The 18,658-nt window shown below is 49.6% G+C and overlaps 2 protein-coding genes across 2 annotated transcripts; both read right to left on the minus strand.

The window, feature by feature from the left end:
• Nucleotides 1–13,385: 13,385 nt before the first annotated feature.
• LOC311216150 (olfactory receptor 14C36-like) lies at nucleotides 13,386–14,321 on the minus strand (the record flags this gene model as incomplete). The annotated part of the gene is made up of 1 exon (XM_084297695.1): nucleotides 13,386–14,321. The coding sequence occupies one exon, from the start codon at nucleotides 14,319–14,321 to the stop codon at nucleotides 13,386–13,388; it is 936 nt and encodes a 311-aa protein (XP_084153821.1).
• A 3,184-nt stretch (nucleotides 14,322–17,505) lies between these two features.
• On the minus strand, nucleotides 17,506–18,420 carry LOC311216151 (olfactory receptor 14C36-like; the record flags this gene model as incomplete). Its single annotated transcript, XM_084297696.1, has 1 exon — nucleotides 17,506–18,420. One exon carries the CDS (start codon nucleotides 18,418–18,420, stop codon nucleotides 17,506–17,508), a length of 915 nt encoding a protein of 304 aa, XP_084153822.1.
• Nucleotides 18,421–18,658: the final 238 nt, after the last annotated feature.

An 18,658-nucleotide genomic window follows, 5' to 3' on the forward strand; every position in this document is an offset into this window, starting at 1 on the left:
CCAACCTCTCACTTCTTTCTGTCTGGGTCCTCCTGGCTCTGGAGGCAGAGGGGATCCCCCAGTCAGCATGCCAAGCAGGTGTCTTCTGCTGGCCTAGCAGGGCCACTGCCAGATGTCAGCCCAAAAGTGCAGATCCCAGGAAGAAGGCAAGGGTGACCTGCCACCTCCAGACACAAGTGACCTCACAGTCCCTTTCTGTGACACGTTCTTCCTGCTGCCCTATCAAGTGCAGAGACAGAAGTGACCTCACAGTCACTGCCACAGTCACATTCCTGCTGCTGGGGCACGAGATCCTGAGGCAGAGCTGAGCTTTCTCTAGCCCCCTTGGTTTCTCTTTTTACTTTCTGTGTTAGAGATTAAACAAAGTTTTAGTGGGATTGTTTGGTGTTCTGCTTGTGGTGTCACGTCTGTGGTTGAGGTATGGACAAGCTCTGTGGCTTACAGGTGTTTTACCTCTGCCAAGGAGTTTAGAGTTAAATAAAGCATTTATTGTTAGTGTCAAGGGAAGGGATTACGATTATCAAGAGAGAAAATTGATTCCTTTCAGAGTGTTGCAGTAGCATTTAGGTTTAAGCGTTAAAATTAGTGGCTCGAGTAAGGTAAGGAGCATATGTGACTTTTTTAAGTCAGTGTTACTGCACTACTGGCATTGCATGAATGCTCTTACCTCTACGAAATCATTAATTTCTTCTGGCCATGCTCCTCTTACCACCCCAAAATCTCACATGTCTCTTGTTCAGGCTGCTCCTGACCTCCCCATACCTTGTTGGGATCAGCTTTCTGATGGCATTTAACATCTTAGTGTATCTGTCTCACCCCTGTTGGCTCCTCCATTCCTGAGAATGAAGTAGCGTTGTACTCAGGAGGGAAAAGAACACAAAGGTCTTTAGGCGCATCCTGCACAATGTGCCCATCAGCTCTGCACCTACACAAAATCATGCTTCCGACCTACATGTTTTTTTTTTTCCCAAATGGCTTCTGTGGATCCAGGGTTACTTTTCCCAAGCCCTCATGCATGTTTCTGTTTTGGATGTGGAGGTATGGGAAAAGGAAAGCAATGCATGAATGGAACTGAGCTTGGCAAGGGATGCAATGAATAACAGGAAGAGATTCTGTAGGTACCTTGCTCAGATATGAAAGGCCAAGGAGACTGTACCCCCTGTGATGGATGAGAAGGGTGAACTGGTAATGACAGACATGGAGAAGGCTGAGGTACTCAACGGTGTCTTTGCCTCAGTCTTCCCTGCCAGTCAGGCTTCCCAAGTCTTTCATTTCTCTGAACCCATGGATGGAGGCTGAGGGGCCAAGTCCCACCCGCTGTAAGTGAAGAGCAGGTTTGAGTCCACCTGAAGGACTAAACACGTGCAAGTCTATGGGGCCTGATGACATGCAACCCAGGGTCCTGAGGGAACTGACTGATGTAGTTGTCAAGCCTCTCTCCATAATATTTGAAGAGTCCTGGCAGTCAGGTGAAGTCCCTGGTGACTGGAAAAAGGAAAACATCACTCCCATTTTTAAAAAGGGTAGAAATGAGAACTCCTTCACAGCCATTGCCTCCTGCAGGCCCAGCACATCCTGAGGCACACCTGATCCCATTCCAGCATTCCCAGCCAGCTCCTCCTTGTGGCCTCTGATCTGATCACATACCTGTCACCTCACATGCCTCTTCCAATGCCATGGGACTGCTGCAGGACCTCACAGTCCCTGCCCTGCCCCAATGGGACAAGAAGATGAAGATAGGGATAGGAGTGGGTTTGAAGCTGAGATGTGCTGTGTGCATGCTGGAGGGCTTTGGGGGTTAGATGATCAGGTTAATGTTTAGGAATTAGAGGTCACCCTCCAGGGTTAAGGGAATGGCAAGGACATCGAGGGATGGATTGGTGTTCTGCTCAAGGTGCCTGCTCACGGTTTAGGATAACGACAAGTTTTGAGGCTTTTAATTTAGATTTGATTTGAAGGCTAGATTTAAGGATGGCATTTTAATCCTTAGTTAGGCTTAATCAGCTTTCTGTTTAGCCTTCTTGTAGAAGATGCCTTTTACCTCTGCCTTTTCCAAATCCTGAGCAACGTCTCTCCTATATCTGGCTTTTCCAAGGTCTTTGAGAGAGGTCTTATGGTGACATCTGCATCTCCACCAGCACCTCTCTTGCCCTTCCCACACCACCTCTAAGCAACCTGAGGACAGACAGGGAGCATGATGATGATTTGGGAAAGGGCTTGGTTAAAATCTCTGAGGAGGAAGACCAGAAGTTCTTCTCAATAAAAGAGAAATTTTATTCATGCCTAAGAGTATGTCCTGTTCCTGTGTGGACTAATGTTATGATTGCTGTACAGTCACAATAAATAAATAAATAAATAAATAAATAAATAAATAAATAAATAAATAAATAAATAAGATGCTGTACCAAATGCTTGAAGGAAATAAGATACTGATTTATTATTTAATTATTTATTTTTGACTTGCTGATTGTATTAGTAGCTTATGTTATGCACTGTTCTGCACTTCACATAGAGATAATCATGGTGTCATAGGAAACAGTGACACCCATGAGGACAGAAGAGCAAGTGGATAAGGGCTTGAGCCTACCAACACAGGATGCACGCACATGAAAACTGTATGGGAGGGAAGAGGTAGATTGGATCCAAAATGTAGATTATGAAATCAAAGACCATGAGTATCACTGTGGCACTGCAGGAGAGCTCCAGCAATGGGGCAAAACCACGCAAGAGGTGTCTACGACACTGGGGCCACAATGCTAGAGCTGGGAGGAGGAGAAAGAATTCCTGTACATGAGAGAAATTGCCCTGGTTCAGGTACAGCTGCCTTCTGGAGTCAGGCCTTCCACTTCTTGAGCCTTGCAGAGAACAGGGATGGCATACAGCCCAGGGCTGACTGTAGGGCATGGCCCCCAGCAGGAAGCACTGCGGTCATGCAGAAGGCGCAGCTGAGAGTGCTGCCACCTCTGTGAGCAAAGAGGGTGCTGTCCCCAGACAGGAAGCTGGCCAGCATCTGGCGCAGGGTGCTGGAGCTGTGCAAGGAGGACAAACCTCCCCCAGGAAGAAGGCCACGAGCATCTGCAGGTGTTTGGTGTCAGGCACCAGCATAGTGATGAGGGTGTTCCACATCCCAGTCACCGTGCTGGACAATTAACCGGGGAAGAAGATATTTGTGTATGGGTAGAGGATCTCCCAGATGGACAGCTAGGGAAACTCAATGAATGGTGTCTTAGTGCCCTATTTCCTTCATGGAAACCTTTTACAGCATTCTGGTCCCCCCTCTTTTGTTAGAACACGTTCGGAGGGGTGAAATGATCCCTGCCTGTCATGGCTGATGTGTCCTGCAATACACTGGGAACAGAATAGAGGTTAAGGGAGGGAAACATTTGTACTCATGTTTGACAACCACAGTCCAACAGCACAAATCACACTTAAAAATCAGTCTCTGACATCTACAGAGAGAAGCAGTCAGTGATGCCTTCAGTCTTCTTCAACCACCACACCCCAGCAGAGACCCTGCTGCCTTGGGGAGCTGTCAGCCCTGAGGCCTTGGGGACACCTCGAGGGAGCCCAAGGGCACAGAGCAAGCGATGCCATGGTCGGGTGCTGTGCTGCTGAGCTGGGCCAGGCTCCTGGGCCCAAGGGCAGCTCCTGGCAAGCGCTGCAGAGAGACAGCTGTGGCCAGGAGCAGCTCCTCTGCACAGCGCAGCAGGGCTGGGGGCTCTGACCGCAGCTGGCACACAGAGAGGAGAGAAGGAGAGAGGGCTTGGAGGCACTGAGGAGCACAACAACAGAGGGCAGCGTGTGGCAGGACACATCTGCAGGCTCTTGACACCGTGAGGCTCTGGCAACAGGACACTGCAGGTGGGGTTGCCAGAGGGGTCTTCTGCAGCTGGCACATCCAATGCCTGATAGCATCTGTCTGGGTGAGTTTCTTTGTTTCTCCAGAAATGAGCAGAAAATGCTTTAGAGAATGGCGTTTATGATTGGATTTTTGAAAAGGAAGACCAAGGCAGGGGCTACCTGAAAGGCAAGACTTTTTCTGTAGCCTGTGCTTGCAGATACCTGTGGTAGAATGGAGGCCGGTTTCATGGTAATAGGTGGTCAGGTTTGTACTGCAGACTGAGACTGCTAGAGCATTGCAGTGAGAGATCAATATTGAATCAACGAACTTTATAAAGTCCCTTCCCACACCTCAGCCCACAGACTACACCAATATCATCATTTTGTGGTCCTCTCAGGTTTTATCCTAGCTTTTCTTTAGGAGCTGCAAACCCTCCAATGCCCAGTGCTCTGCCTTTGGGAGGTCTCTGCCAGTTTGAGATGATCACAGATCATTTGCAAAGAGCATGAGCTGCCTCCTCTGCAGGCAGAGCTGCAGCACAGGAGGGTCTGCTGAGTGTCCGTCTGTCCCTCCCTGGCCTTGCCTCCCCTGGCAGCAGCACGCTGGCATTCCTCCTGGCTTCTCCAGCTGGCCATGCTGCTGCTGGTCTTGTTCCCAGACTGGCTGGGGATGGAGGTTTCAGAGGCATTGGTGTGCCGTCAGGGTGTTTGGGGAAAGATGAGTACAGGGACAAGGTGAGGGGTGTGGAGATGTGCAATTTGATCCTGGATTCTTCTGCCCTCAGCAGTGTTCAGGTCCTTTTCACATGAACGACTGAGTACAACTTTTGTGCAGCTCTCACAGGGCAGCTGAGACCAGCACTGATGGAGAGGCTGGCTGTTGTCTCTGAGGTACGCTCTGCACTGAAGGGACAGTCTCTTTGCCTCTGAGGATCCACAAGGTTTTACTTGGAGTGCAGCAGAATGCCCAGGATTTATGCCTTAGAAACAGTTTTCCAGTGTGGTGGGGCAGCTAGAACCAATAATACAAAACAAATAATTACATATCTAAACCTCCACGCCTCTGCTCTGCAGTTGGGTGAACTAGCAGCAAAACTGGGGAAATCTCTTTGATATCAGCAGTAAAGTTAATCTGAGACTACCCCATGTTCCTACCATGTTCCTACCATGCTACTCCCTCTGGCTGTAGTGCAGGACTGATTCTTCCATTGTTCACAGAGGATCCCCTGCTACCAGAAGAGGCAGAATCAATGAAAGAGAGCTTCAAAATATCTGCCTGGAAATGGGCAATATTTTGGTGATTTTAAATGAGAATATAGAAAGGGTTTTTCGTCAGTTATGTCTGTGGTACACAATCACTGCCTTTCTTTTCCTTGTACAGGACCTCATGACCAGAAATAACAGATGTCCAACATCAGCTCCATCACAGAGTTCCTCCTGCTGGCATTCGCAGACATGCGCGAGCTGCAGCTCCTGCACTTTGCGCTCTTCCTGGGCATCTACCTGGCTGCCCTCCTGGGCAACGGCCTCATCCTCAGTGCCGTAGCCTGCCACCACCGCCTCCACACCCCCATGTACTTCTTCCTCCTCAACCTCGCCCTCCTTGACCTGGCCTGCATCTCCACCACTCTGCCCAGAGCCATGGCCAATGCCCTCTGGGACACCAGGGCCATCTCCTATCAAGGCTGTGCTGCACAGGTCTTCTTTTTATTCTTCTTGGTTGGAGCAGAGTATTTCCTCCTCACTGTCATGGCCTATGACCGCTACGTTGCCATCTGCAAGCCCCTGCATTATGGGAGCCTGTCCTGGTTTCAGTTAGAACAGAATTAATTTTCTTCCTAGTAGCTAGTGGAATGCTGTGTTTTGGCTTAGGATGAGAAGAGTGCTGATAACACCCCGATGTTTTAATTGTTGCAGAGCAGTGCTTATACCAGGCCAAGGACACCTCAGCCTTTTGCTCTGTCCTGCCAACAGGCAGGCTGGGGGTGCAGTAAGAGCTGGGAGGGGACAGACCCAGGACAGGTGACCCGAACTAGCCAAAGGGGTATTCCATACCATCTGACGTCATGCTAAACAATATATAGGGGTGGCTAGCCGGGGGGAGGGGGCCGGACTGCTTGGGGTTAGGCTGGGCATCGGTCAGCGGGTGGTGAGCAATTGCATTGTGCATCACTTGTTTCTACATATTATTAGTAGTAGTACTATTATCATCATTGTATTATTATTATTATTATTATTATTATTATTATTATTATTATTATTATTATTATTATTTTCCTGTCTTATTAAACTGTCTTTATCTCAACTCACGGGCTTCACTTTCCATTTCTCTCCCCCGTCCCAGAGAGGGAGGGGGGAGGGTGAGCGAACGGCTGCGTGGTATTTAGCTGCCAGCCGGGTTAAACCACGACAGTCTTTTTGGCGCCCAACGTGGGGCTCGAAAGGTTGAGATAACGGCCGATCTGACCAGAGTGTGTTAAACTAAAATTGGTATAAGTATTAGACCTGCTTAATAGTCACTTGTCATAATGCTGATTGCTTTAATCTCAACTGTGCTGCGCCTGTTTTCCAAATTGAGTATTGTAGCACGTTATTTTCCGTATGTGCTCTCTGTCATGTTGTTTATCCTCTCTGGGCCCTGGTTTCAGACCATTATGGTACTGTGTGTTGTATCAGTGGCTTATGAGATGATGAAATATCTGGCCATGACTCTAACCTGGTATTTGTACTCAGTAACATCTTCGATTCTATACTTTGGAAACTGTATTTTGGAAACTATTAGCAATTGTATCTGTTGCCTTTTTTCATTAGGGAGTCAATCTGTGGAGGGGAAAGGGGAAGATAATTTTTCTTACTTGATCACTCTCCCTTTCTCCTTCACCACCCCTGTACCCTCCTTGATCACTCTCCCTTCCTCCTTCACCACCCTCTTATCCTCCGAGTTTATTACAATAGCTCTCCAAGATATTGAATATCCTTGGGATACTCAGACCAGCATAGTCCTGTTGTTCTGCCTCCTGAATGCGCTTCAGGTTCTGCTTAAAGTTAAACAACTACTTAGGAAGCTCATCCGGAGATCTGCCCGGAGGCAGTATAGTTGTGGGTGGCAGGGAGTATGGGAGGATATGGGCAGGCATCTAGACCAGTTGGCACCCCCAGTGTTTTGGAAATTCACCCCTGAACAAGTGCAAAATCCTAAAAAACTGGCAGAATGCTTGAATAAAAGGTGTCGCGATTCGGGAAGTTCCAAAGTAACACAAATCATTGTAACATGCTGGGGCCTGGCTCGTGCCTATCGAGCTGCCATGGATACTGCTATCAACTTAGTGACAGACCCTGCGGCCACTCCAAGTCCCGTGACAGATCCAACGGCCACTGTGACCCCTACGGTGGACTCTGCAGCCGCTCCAGTCCCAGCTTCTGCAGATGCTCCAATCCCAGCTCCTGCAGCCACTCCAGTCCCAGTTCCTGCAGCCGCTCCAGTCCCAGCTCCTGAAGCTGCTCCAGTCCCAGCTCCTGCAGCCGCTCCAGTCCCAACTCCTGAAGCCGCTCCAGTCCCAGCTCCTGCAGCCGCTCCAGTCCCAGTTCCTGCAGCCGCTCCAGTCCCAGCTCCTGAAGCCGCCCCAGTCCCAGCTCCTGAAGCCGCCCCAGTCCCAGCTCCTGCAGCTGCTCCAGTTCCAGCTCCTGCAGCTGCTCCAGCTCTGGTTCCTGCAGCCGCTCCAGCTCCGGTTCCTGCAGCCGCTCCAGCTCCAGTTCCTGCAGCCGCTCCAGTTCCAGCTCCTGCAGCCGCTCCAGCTCCGGTTCCTGCAGCTGCTCCAGTTCAAGCTCCTGCAGCTGCACCAGTTCCAGCTCCTGCAGCTGCTCCAGCTCCGGTTCCTGCAGCTGCTTCAGCTCCTGCAGCCGCTCCAGCTCCTGTAGCTGGGTCAGAGAAACGAGCTGTAGCAGTGCAAGTTGACCCTGCAGAGGGTATTCCAACCTCTGTGGCAGACCCTATAACAAGGTCAGAGAAACGAGCTGTAGCAGTGCAAGTTGACCCTGCGGAGGGTATTCCAACCTCTGTGGCAGACCCTGTAACAAGGTCAGAGAAACGAGCAGTAGCAGTGCAAGCTGCCCCTGTAGAGAAGGTGAAAAAATGGTATAGAGATTCAGGTCGTTTAGAACGCAGAGAATCTTCTGCCAAATCTAGGTATAGAGACGACGGAGACGACGACGACGCTGGGCCATCAAGGGTTCAGGAGGAGGAAGATGAGGATGCCGAAAAATCAACAGTAACTACCCGAAGCCTAAACGAGCGTGAGTTACGAGATGTGCGAAAAGATTTTGGTCATTGTATAGGTGAGCAGCTTGTCACCTGGCTGCTCCGATGCTGGGACACTGGAGCCAATTGTGTGGAATTAGACGGCAGGGAAGCCAAGCGACTGGGATCCCTTGCTAGAGATGCAGGCATTGACAAAGCAATTGCAGATGGAGCACAATCTCACAGCCTCTGGAGGCGTCTCCTCTCAGCTGTGAGGGAAAGGTATCCCTTCAAGGAAGAACTTGTATGTCTACCAGGCAAGTGGACCACTATGGAGAAGGGAATCCAGTACCTGAGGGAATTAGCCGTACGGGAAGTGATTTATGAGGATCCAGACCTCAGACAAACATCCAAAGATCCAGATGAAGTCAGGTGTACGCGACCCATGTGGCGGAAATTTGTACGGAGTGCACCATCATCATATGCCAGCTCCTTGGCAATAATGGCCTGGAAAGAGGATGAGGAACCCACAGTGGATGAAGCAGCTAAACAACTCCGGCAGTACGAAGAAAGTCTCTCCTCTTCCTTACAGGCCTGCGTCTCAGCTGTGGAGAAACTTTCTGAAGAGTTCCACTAACTTAAAGAGAATCTATCTTCCTCCCCACCTGAACCAACCAGTGTCCACCGACCAAAAGAGAACACTGTGGAGAAACTTTCTGAAAAGTTTCACCAACTTGAAGAGAGATTATCCTCCTCCGCACCTGTACAAAGCAGTGTCTCAGCTATCAGGGGTAGGCGTTCATCCACACAAGGAAGACGATATGGTGGGTACTCACCCCGTGCCACCCTGTGGTTTTACTTACGAGACCATGGAGAGGACATGAGAAAATGGGATGGAAAATCTACTGCGACCCTAGAGGCACGGGTACATGAGTTGCAAAAGAAAACAATCAGGAAAAAGGGGTTCTCTGAAAAGTTTGCTGCTCCAACTTCCAGCAGACAGTCCTTCAAACACAGAAACGAAGAAGATTCCGACCAGGATTAGGGAGGCCCTGCCTCCAGCCAGGGGGAGGAAAGGGATAATCGAGTTTATTGGACTGTGTGGATTCGATGGCCTGGCACAGCAGACGCACAGAAGTAGAAGGCTTTAGTAGACACCGGTGCACAATGCACTATAATGCCATCGAGCTATAAAGGGCCAGAGCCCATCTGTATTTGTGGAGTGACAGGGGGATCTCAGCAGTTGACTGTATTGGAGGCTGAAGTGAGTCTGACTGGGAATGAGTGGGAAAAGCACCGCATTGTGACTGGCCCGGATGCTCCATGTATCCTTGGCATAGACTATCTTAGAAGAGGGTATTGCAAAGACCCAAAAGGGTTCCGGTGGGCTTTTGGTATAGCTGCCTTAGAGACAGAATGCATTAAACAATTATCTACCTTGCCTGGTCTCTCAGAGGACCCCTCTGTTGTGGGGTTGCTGAGGGTCAAAGAACAGCAAGTGCCAATCACTACCACAACTGTGCACCGGCGGCAATATCGCACTAACCAAGACTCCCTGATTCCCATCCATAAGCTAATTCGTCAGTTGGAGAGCCAAGGAGTGATCAGCAAGACTCATTCACCTTTCAATAGTCCCATATGGCCAGTGCGAAACTCTAATGGCGAGTGGAGACTAACAGTGGACTATCGTGGCCTGAACGAAGTGACGCCACCACTGAGTGCTGCAGTGCCGGACATGCTGGAACTTCAGTACGAACTGGAATCGAAGGCAGCCAAGTGGTACGCCACAAATGATATCGCTAATGCATTTTTCTCCATCCCTCTAGCAGCAGAGTGCAGGCCACAATTTGCCTTCACTTGGAAGGGAGTCCAATATACTTGGAATCGACTGCCCCAGGGGTGGAAACACAGCCCTACCATTTGCCATGGGCTGATCCAGTCTGCGCTAGAGCAGGGGGAAGCTCCTGAACACCTGCAGTACATCGATGACATTATTGTGTGGGGTGACACAGCAGAGGAAGTTTTCGAGAAAGGGAAGAGAATAGTCCAAATCCTTCTGAAAGCCGGTTTTGCCATAAAACAAAATAAAGTCAAAGGACCCGCACAAGAGATCCAGTTTTTAGGAATAAAATGGCAGGATGAACGTCGTCAAATCCCAATGGATGTGATCAACAAAATAACAGCTATGTCTCCACCAACTAACAAAAAAGAAACACAGACTTTCCTAGGTGTTGTGGGCTTTTGGAGAATGCACATCCCAAATTACAGTCTGATTGTAAACCCGCTCTACCAAGTAACCCATAAGAAGAATGAATTTGAATGGGGCCCTGAACAACGACAAGCCTTTGAACAAATCAAGCAGGAAATAGTCCATGCAGTAGCCCTTGGGCCAGTTCGAACAGGACCAGATGTAAAGAATGTGCTCTACACTGCAGCCGGGGAGAACGGCCCCACCTGGAGCCTCTGGCAGAAAGAACCTGGGGAAACTCGAGGTCGGCCCCTGGGGTTTTGGAGTCGGGGATACAGAGGATCTGAGGCCCGCTATACTCCAACTGAAAAGGAGATATTGGCAGCATATGAAGGAGTTCGATCTGCTTCGGAGGTGGTCGGTACTGAAGCGCAGCTCCTCCTAGCACCCCGATTACCGGTACTAGGCTGGATGTTCAAGGGAAGGGTCTCTTCTACGCATCATGCAACTGATGCTACGTGGAGCAAGTGGGTTGCACTGATTACTCAGTGGGCTCGAATAGGAAATCCCAGTCGCCCAGGAATCTTGGAAGTGATTATGGACTGGCCAGAAGGCAAATACTTTGGGATATCATCAGAGGAGGAGGTGGGTCGTGCTGAAGAAGCCCCACTGTACAACCAGTTACCAGAGAATGAAAAGAAATATGCCCTGTTCACTGATGGGTCCTGTCGTATCGTGGGGAAGCATCGGAGATGGAAGGCTGCTGTATGGAGCCCTACACGACGAGTTGCAGAAGCTGCTGAGGGAGAAGGTGAATCGAGTCAGTTTGCAGAAGTGAAGGCCATTCAGCTGGATTTAGACATTGCTGAACGAGAAAAATGGCCAGTTCTCCATCTCTACACTGATTCATGGATGGTAGCAAATGCCCTGTGGGGATGGTTACAGCAATGGAAGCAAAACAACTGGCAGCGTAGGGGCAAACCCAAGTGGGCTGCTGCATTGTGGCAAGACATTGCTGCTCGGGTAGAGAACCTGGCTGTGAAAGTACGCCATGTAGATGCTCATGTGCCCAAGAATCGGGCTACTGAAGAACATCAAAACAACCAGCAGGTGGATCAGGCTGCTAAGATTGAAGTAGCTCAGGTGGACCTGGATTGGCAGCATAAAGGTGAATTATTTATAGCCCGATGGGCCCATGACACCTCAGGCCATCAAGGTAGAGATGCAACATACAGATGGGCTCGTGATCGAGGGGTGGACCTGACCATGGATGCTATAGCACAGGTTATTCATGACTGTGAAACATGTGCTGCAATCAAGCAAGCCAAACGGTCAAAGCCTCTTTGGTATGGAGGACGATGGCTGAAATAGAAATATGGAGAGGCCTGGCAGATTGATTACATCACACTCCCTCAAACTCGCAATGGCAAGCGCCACGTACTTACAATGGTGGAAGCAACCACCGGATGGTTGGAAACATATCCTGTGCCTCATGCCACCGCCCGGAACACTATCCTGGGCCTTGAAAAGCAAGTCCTATGGCGACATGGCACCCCAGAAAGAATAGAGTCGGACAATGGAACTCATTTCCGAAACAACCTTATAGACACTTGGGCCAAAGAACATGGTATTGAATGGGTGTATCACATCCCCTATCATGCACCAGCCTCCGGGAAAGTTGAACGATACAACGGACTGTTAAAGACTACATTGAAAGCAATGGGCGCTGGGACATTCAAAAATTGGGATACGCATTTGGCAAAGGCCACCTGGTTAGTCAATACTAGGGGATCTGCCAACCGAGCTGGACCTGCCCAATCAAACCTGTTACGTACTGTAGATGGGGATAAAGTTCCTGTAGTGCATGTAAGAAATATGCTGGGTAAAACAGTCTGGGCTACTCCTGCCTCAGGAAAAGGCAAACCCATTCGTGGAATTGTTTTTGCTCAGGGACCTGGATACACTTGGTGGGTGATGCAAAAGAACGGAGAGGTCCGGTGTGTACCTCAAGGGGATTTAATACTGGGTGAGAATAGCCCATGAATTGAATTGTACCATGTTAATTACTATATAATAATGTATGTTATCACTACCAGGACTACTATATACCCTAGATGAAAATGGTGACTAATTAGAATGTCTGGAAAAGAGTGTAACCTGAGCATGACATAAATGGTATGGAATAAGGGGTGGATAGATGTCCTGGTTTCAGTTAGAACAGAATTAATTTTCTTCCTAGTAGCTAGTGGAATGCTGTGTTTTGGCTTAGGATGAGAAGAGTGCTGATAACACCCCGATGTTTTAATTGTTGCAGAGCAGTGCTTATACCAAGCCAAGGACATCTCAGCCTTTCACTCTGCCCTGCCAACAGGCAGGCTGGGGGTGCAGTAAGAGCTGGGAGGGGACAGACCCAGGACAGGTGACCCAAACTAGCCAAAGGGGTATTCCATAGCATCTGACGTCATGCTAAACAATATATAGGGGTGGCTAGCCGGGGGGAGGGGGGCCGGACTGCTCAGGGTTAGGCTGGGCATCGGTCAGCGGGTGGTGAGCAATTGCATTGTGCATCACTTGTTTGTACATATTATTATTACTTTCCTATTATCACAATTGTATCATTATTATTATTATTATTATTATTATTATTATTATTGTTATTATTATTATTATTTTGTTATTATTATTTTCCTGTCTTATTAAACTGTCTTTATCTCAACTCACGGGCTTCAGTTTCCATTTCTCTCCCCCGTCCCAGAGAGGGAGGGGGGAGGGTGAGCGAACGGCTGCGTGGTGTTTAGCTGCCGGCCGGGTTAAACCACGACAACTACCAAGGAAGCCTGCTTCTGTATATGCATTAGACCATGTGGTCAAACCTAACACAAGATGTAACATTCAGAATGCTAAGTATGAGATTATTAAAAACAAAATGAAATATTGTTAAAATTTTTACAGAGAAAAATAATTTAAAAAATGTTGTGTCATTTTTCCAAATACCCTTTTATTTATTTTATTATTATTATGAATGATAATGTCATGATAACAGTAGTAACAATAAAAATGATATGATATAGTATGAATCAAAATATTTGCACAGTATTAAGAATACATCTTCTGAACACATCATGGATGCTTAAGAAGCATGTATGGAAACAGTTTCCTCAGTGCATCCTTGAGCTCCTGGTTCCTCATGCTGTAGATGAGGGGGTTCAGGGCTGGAGGCACCACTGAGTAGAGAAATGCCACCACCAGATCCAGGGATGGCGAGGAAATGGAGGGGGGCTTCAGGTAGGAAAATATGCCAGTGCTGACAAAGAGGGAGACCACAGCCAGGTGAGGGAGGCACGTGGAAAAGGCCTTGTGCTTGCCCTGCTCAGAGGGCATCCTCAGCACTGCCCTGAAGATCTGCACATAGGAGAAAACAATGAAAACAAAACAACCAAATGATAAAAAAATGCTAAACAGAACTGCCCCAACTTCTCTGAGATAGGAATCTGAGCAGGAAAGCTTGAGGATGTGGGGGACTTCACAGAAGAACTGGTCCACAGCATTGCCTTGGCAGAAGAGCAGGGAAAATGTGTTGGCCGTGTGCAGGACAGCATTGAGAAAGCCACTGCCCCAGGCAGCTGCTGCCATCTGGGCACAAGCTCTGCTGCCCACGAGGCTCCCGTAGTGCAGGGGCTTGCAGATGGCAACGTAGCGGTCATAGGCCATGATAGTAAGGTTATAATACTCTGCTGATATGAAGAAGAGAAAGAAAAAGACCTGGGCAGCACATCCTTGATAGGAGATGTCCCTGTTGTCCCAGAGGGCATTGGCCATGGCTTTGGGCAGAGTGGTGGAGATGCAGCCCAGGTCCAGGAGGGCGAGGTTGAGGAGGAAGAAGTACATGGGGGTGTGGAGGCGGTGGTGGCAGGCTACGGCGCTGAGGATGAGGCTGTTGCCCAGGAGGGCAGCCAGGTAAATGCCCAGGAAGAGTGCAAAGTGCAGGAGCTGCAGCTTGTGCGTGTCTGCGAATGCCAGCAGGAGGAACTCGCCCACTGAGCTGCTGTTGGGCATTTGCTTGTTTTGTGTATGTTGTCCTGCTAAAGGAACAGAAATAGAGTGATAATATATCAGGATTATCTGAGGAAAAACATTTCATTTTTTCAGTTAAACCTCTCAAACCATTTGCCATACTGCATGTAGAGAGTTGGCAGATCCCTTTCCTTCATTGGTTGCTCCTTCATTTGTTCTCTGCTTGTGTCTCCTTGAGCTGCAGGGCAATTGCTCTAAGGAGGTTCTCCTGAGAAGAACCTGGGCACTGCTGAGAGCAGAGGAATCCGGGCTCAAAGTGCCAATCTCCTGATTCTCTGAATCATGCTGCTGGCATGGCAGCACTCAGAATTGCGGGACTTCATTCAGGCCACGATAGGCCTCTGTTAGTGCATTCGGTTGCTGCTACACTTACTCAGGTGCACGGTTGTGGTAGGGATTGTCACCAGCTGTCCTTCAGTCCTCATCAACCCCACAACAGTATAATGTCCTCTGTCTCCAAGGCAGCTATGTCAAAAGCCTACCGATACCCTTTTTGGGTCCCTGAATTATCTATCCTCTCCTGAAGCAGTCTCTTCCAAGGATGCACAGAGTCTCTGGGCCAGTGCCAATAATGTTTTTGCCACTCCTTCCCACTTAGACACACTTCAGCCTCCAGTACAGTTCAGTGTTGGGATCCCCCTGTCGCTGCAGACATACAAATGGGTTCGACCCTCTGTAGCTTGATGGCATTAGGGTACACTGTGCAGTGGTGCCCACTAGCTCCTGATACTTCTGTGGGTCTGATGTGCAAGGCCATGGAATCCCCACAGTCCAATAAACCCGACTGTCCCCTTCCTCCCCCTGGCTGGAGGCACAGCCCCTCTAGTCCTGCTCATAGTATTCAGTACTGTGTCTGCAGGACAGCCCGATGGAAATTGGAGCAGCAGTTCTCTAAGAACCCCTTTTAGTGATTGTTTTTCCTTGCCACTCACATACCCATGCCTCAAGGCTGGAGGTAGATTTTCCATCCCACTTTCTCATGTGCTCTCCATGGTCACACCCGTAAAAGCACAGGGTGGCACATAGTGTGTATCCACTGTATCTCCTTTCCTGCCCTCTAATTCCAGAGAGGGGCGCCGTTTCTCCCAGCACCAGAGCAGCATAGGGATAGGGATCGCGTGATTACTGATGCTCTTATGACTTCTTTCTCTTCGTCCTCCTACTCACATGATGGCCCAGATTTTCTGAAGCCTGCCTCGTCTTCTGACTAACTGACTTTCACATCCATTAGTTTTTCTTGCATAGAGGAGCAAGTGATACAGACAGAGCTTGGTTTTCTGGCTCAGACACAGGGCCCAGAAAAAGAGCTGGAGTTGCTGCAGGGCATTTTGCAGATGCTGTAGTGGCTGCAGGGTCTGTCAGAGGGGTTGGAGTGACTGCAGGGCTTTTCACAAAGGCTGGAGTGGCATTGATTGTTTTTGAAGGGGTTTTGCCCCGTTTTGTCTTTGAAGGGGTTTGACGTGCTGGGCACAGATGCAGTTATGGGGATAAAGACCACTGCTGGCAGTGGCATTGTGTTTCAAAGGCTGGGCTACATCCATCTGGAAACACCTGTGAGCTTGAAGATGATAGAATCTCCTGTGGTGAGGTGCCACTACTGCAGGGGGAGAGGGGAAGGAGTGTAAGACATGTGGGACCTCCAGACAGAATGGTGAGTGCAGAGCAGTAAGTGTGTTCTGGGCATTAAGAAGGCCTGAAAGAGCATAGCATGGCCTTGCTGAAGGCCATGACCTTGAGGTTTGATGTGAGGGTAGCAGGGGAAAGAGGATGTGGAGTTCAGTTCTGGGATAGAAGGACAGAGGAATTCTGTCTTCTGGCAAAGACAGAAGCAGGTTTGGGTCCAGGACATCCTAGGTGACTGAGGATTATTAACAGGACTTAAAAGAAGCTAGAAGAGTTTGCAGGGATCTCCCAGGCTTTGGCAAAAACCCAGGCAACCACAGCTTTGAGTTAGAAAGAACAGGCAGGGATGTCATAGAAACATTGAGTGGCTGGGGTTGGAAGTGACCTTAAAAATCCTCTGGTTCTGACTCCCTGCCATGGGCAGGGATGCCACCCACTAGATCAGGTTGCCCTGAGCCTCTTCTAACCTGGTCTCGAACACCTCCGGGGATGGGTATGGTGGGTTTACGTGGCAATGTTACCTGGGGGGCTGCAGGGGTGGCTTCTGTGAGAAGAATCCAGATGCCCCATGTGAGATAAGGGCTGGTTTCAGCCAGCTCCAAGGGGACCTGCTCCTGAGAGCCAAGCCAATAAACGATGTTGTTTGAGCCTTTGTGAGGGCAGATTTAAGAAAGGGGAAAACAAACAAACAAACAAAAAATGCTGCTCAACAGCAGCTAGGAGAGCGAGGAGTAAGAAACAGCCTTTCAGACACCAAGGTCAGTGCAGCAGGAGGACAGGAGGTGCTCCAGGCACGCAGCAGCAGTTCTGCTGTGGCCTGTGGAGAGGCCTCTCGTGGAGCAGGTGGACGTGGCCTGGAGGAGGCTGCGGCCCATGGAGAACCCCCGCAGGAGCAAGCCCTGGACCCGAGCTGCAGCCCGTGGAAAGGAGCCCACATGGAGCAGGGGGTCTGAGGGGAGCTGCTGCCTGTGGGGTACCCGTGCTGGAGCAGTTTGCTTCTGGGGGATGGACCCTGTGGTACGGAGACATGTGGGAGCAGTTCCTGAAGAGCTGCTGCCTGTGGGCAGCCCCCATGGGCTCAGTTTGGGAAGGACGGCATCCTGTTGGAGGGACCCCACATGGAGCAGAGGCAGAGAGTGATTGTGAAGGAACATCGGAGACGAAGTGCTACAGACTGACCGCAACCACTATTGGCCATTCCCCTGCAATGCTCGAGGGAAGGAGGTGGAAGAAGGTGGATAGGGGGAAGTTGTTTTTATTTTGTTTTCTTTGATTCTCAATCCTATAGCTTGCTAGTAATAGGCAGTAAATTTAACTAATTTCCCTATGCTGAGTCTGTTTTTCCCTTGATGATAACTGTAAACTAATCTCCTGGTCCTTACCTCAACCCTTGAGCCCTTTTATTCATATTTTCTTCCTGTTTACCATTGAGGAAGGGGATTGGGGAGTCAGATAGCAGTTGTGGTGGAGCTCAGCTGCTCACCTGAGCAAAACAACCAAATGAAGCAGAAGAAGAAGGGCAATGTCATGATTGTGAAACAAATCAAGGCATCAGTTTCCTCAAGACATCCTTGAGCTCCTGGTTCCTCATGCTGTAGATGAGGGGGTTCACTGCTGGAGGCACCACCGAGTAGAGAAATGAAATCACCAGGTCAAGGGATGGGGAAGAGATTGAGGGGGGTTTCAGGTGGGCAAACATGATGGTGCTGACAAACAGGGAGACCACGGCCAGGTGAGGGAGGCACATAGAAAAGGCTTTGTGCCGGCCCTGCTCAGAGGGAATCCTCAGCACTGCCCTGAAGATCTGAACATAGGACACCACAATGAAAACAAAACAACCAGTGGTTAAAGAGGCACTAAACATGAAAAGCTGACCTTCCCTGAAGTGGACAGCTGAGCAGGAGAGCTTGAGGATCTGGGGGACTTCACAGAAGAACTGGTCCACAGCATTGCCTTGGCAGAGGGGCACTGAAAATGTACTGGCCGTGTGCAGGACAGCATGGAGAAAGCCACTGCCCCAGGCAGCTGCTGCCATCTGGGCACAAGCTCTGCTGCCCACGAGGCTCCCGTAGTGCAGGGGCTTGCAGATGGCAACGTAGCGGTCGTAGGCCATGACAGTGAGAAGGGAATACTCTGCTCCAACCAAGAAGAATATGAAGAAGACCTGTGCCGCACATCCTTGATAGGAGATGGCCCTGTTGTCCCAGAGGGCATTGGCCATGGCTTTGGGCAGAGTGGTGGAGATGCAGCCCAGGTCCAGGAGGGCGAGGTTGAGGAGGAAGAAGTACATGGGGGTGTGGAGGCGGTGGTGGCAGGCTACGGCGCTGAGGATGAGGCCGTTGCCCAGGAGGGCAGCCAGGTAGATGCCCAGGAAGATCGCAAAGTGCAGGAGCTGCAGCTCGCGCGTGTCTGCGAATGCCAGCAGGAGAAACTCAGTGATGGTGCTTCTGTTGGACATCTGCTTTTCTCAGGATGTGATCCTGAAAAAAGAAGAGGATGAGAGTAATAAAATACAAGAAATGTATCAGAGGGAAACGAATGCTCTTTCTCATTTAAAATCATCACCTATATTGTGACATTTGGCAGATCCCTTTCATGCATCCTGATTCATTCTGCCTGACGGTGTCTGTTGGAACAGGGGGCTCTACTGTGGGCAGTTCAGGAGTCAGCCCTGTCCTACAGCAAGAGGTGAAGAG

Source organism: Netta rufina (genome assembly GCF_964035555.1).
Source record: "Netta rufina genome assembly, chromosome: 18".
NCBI lineage: Eukaryota > Metazoa > Chordata > Aves > Anseriformes > Anatidae > Netta > Netta rufina.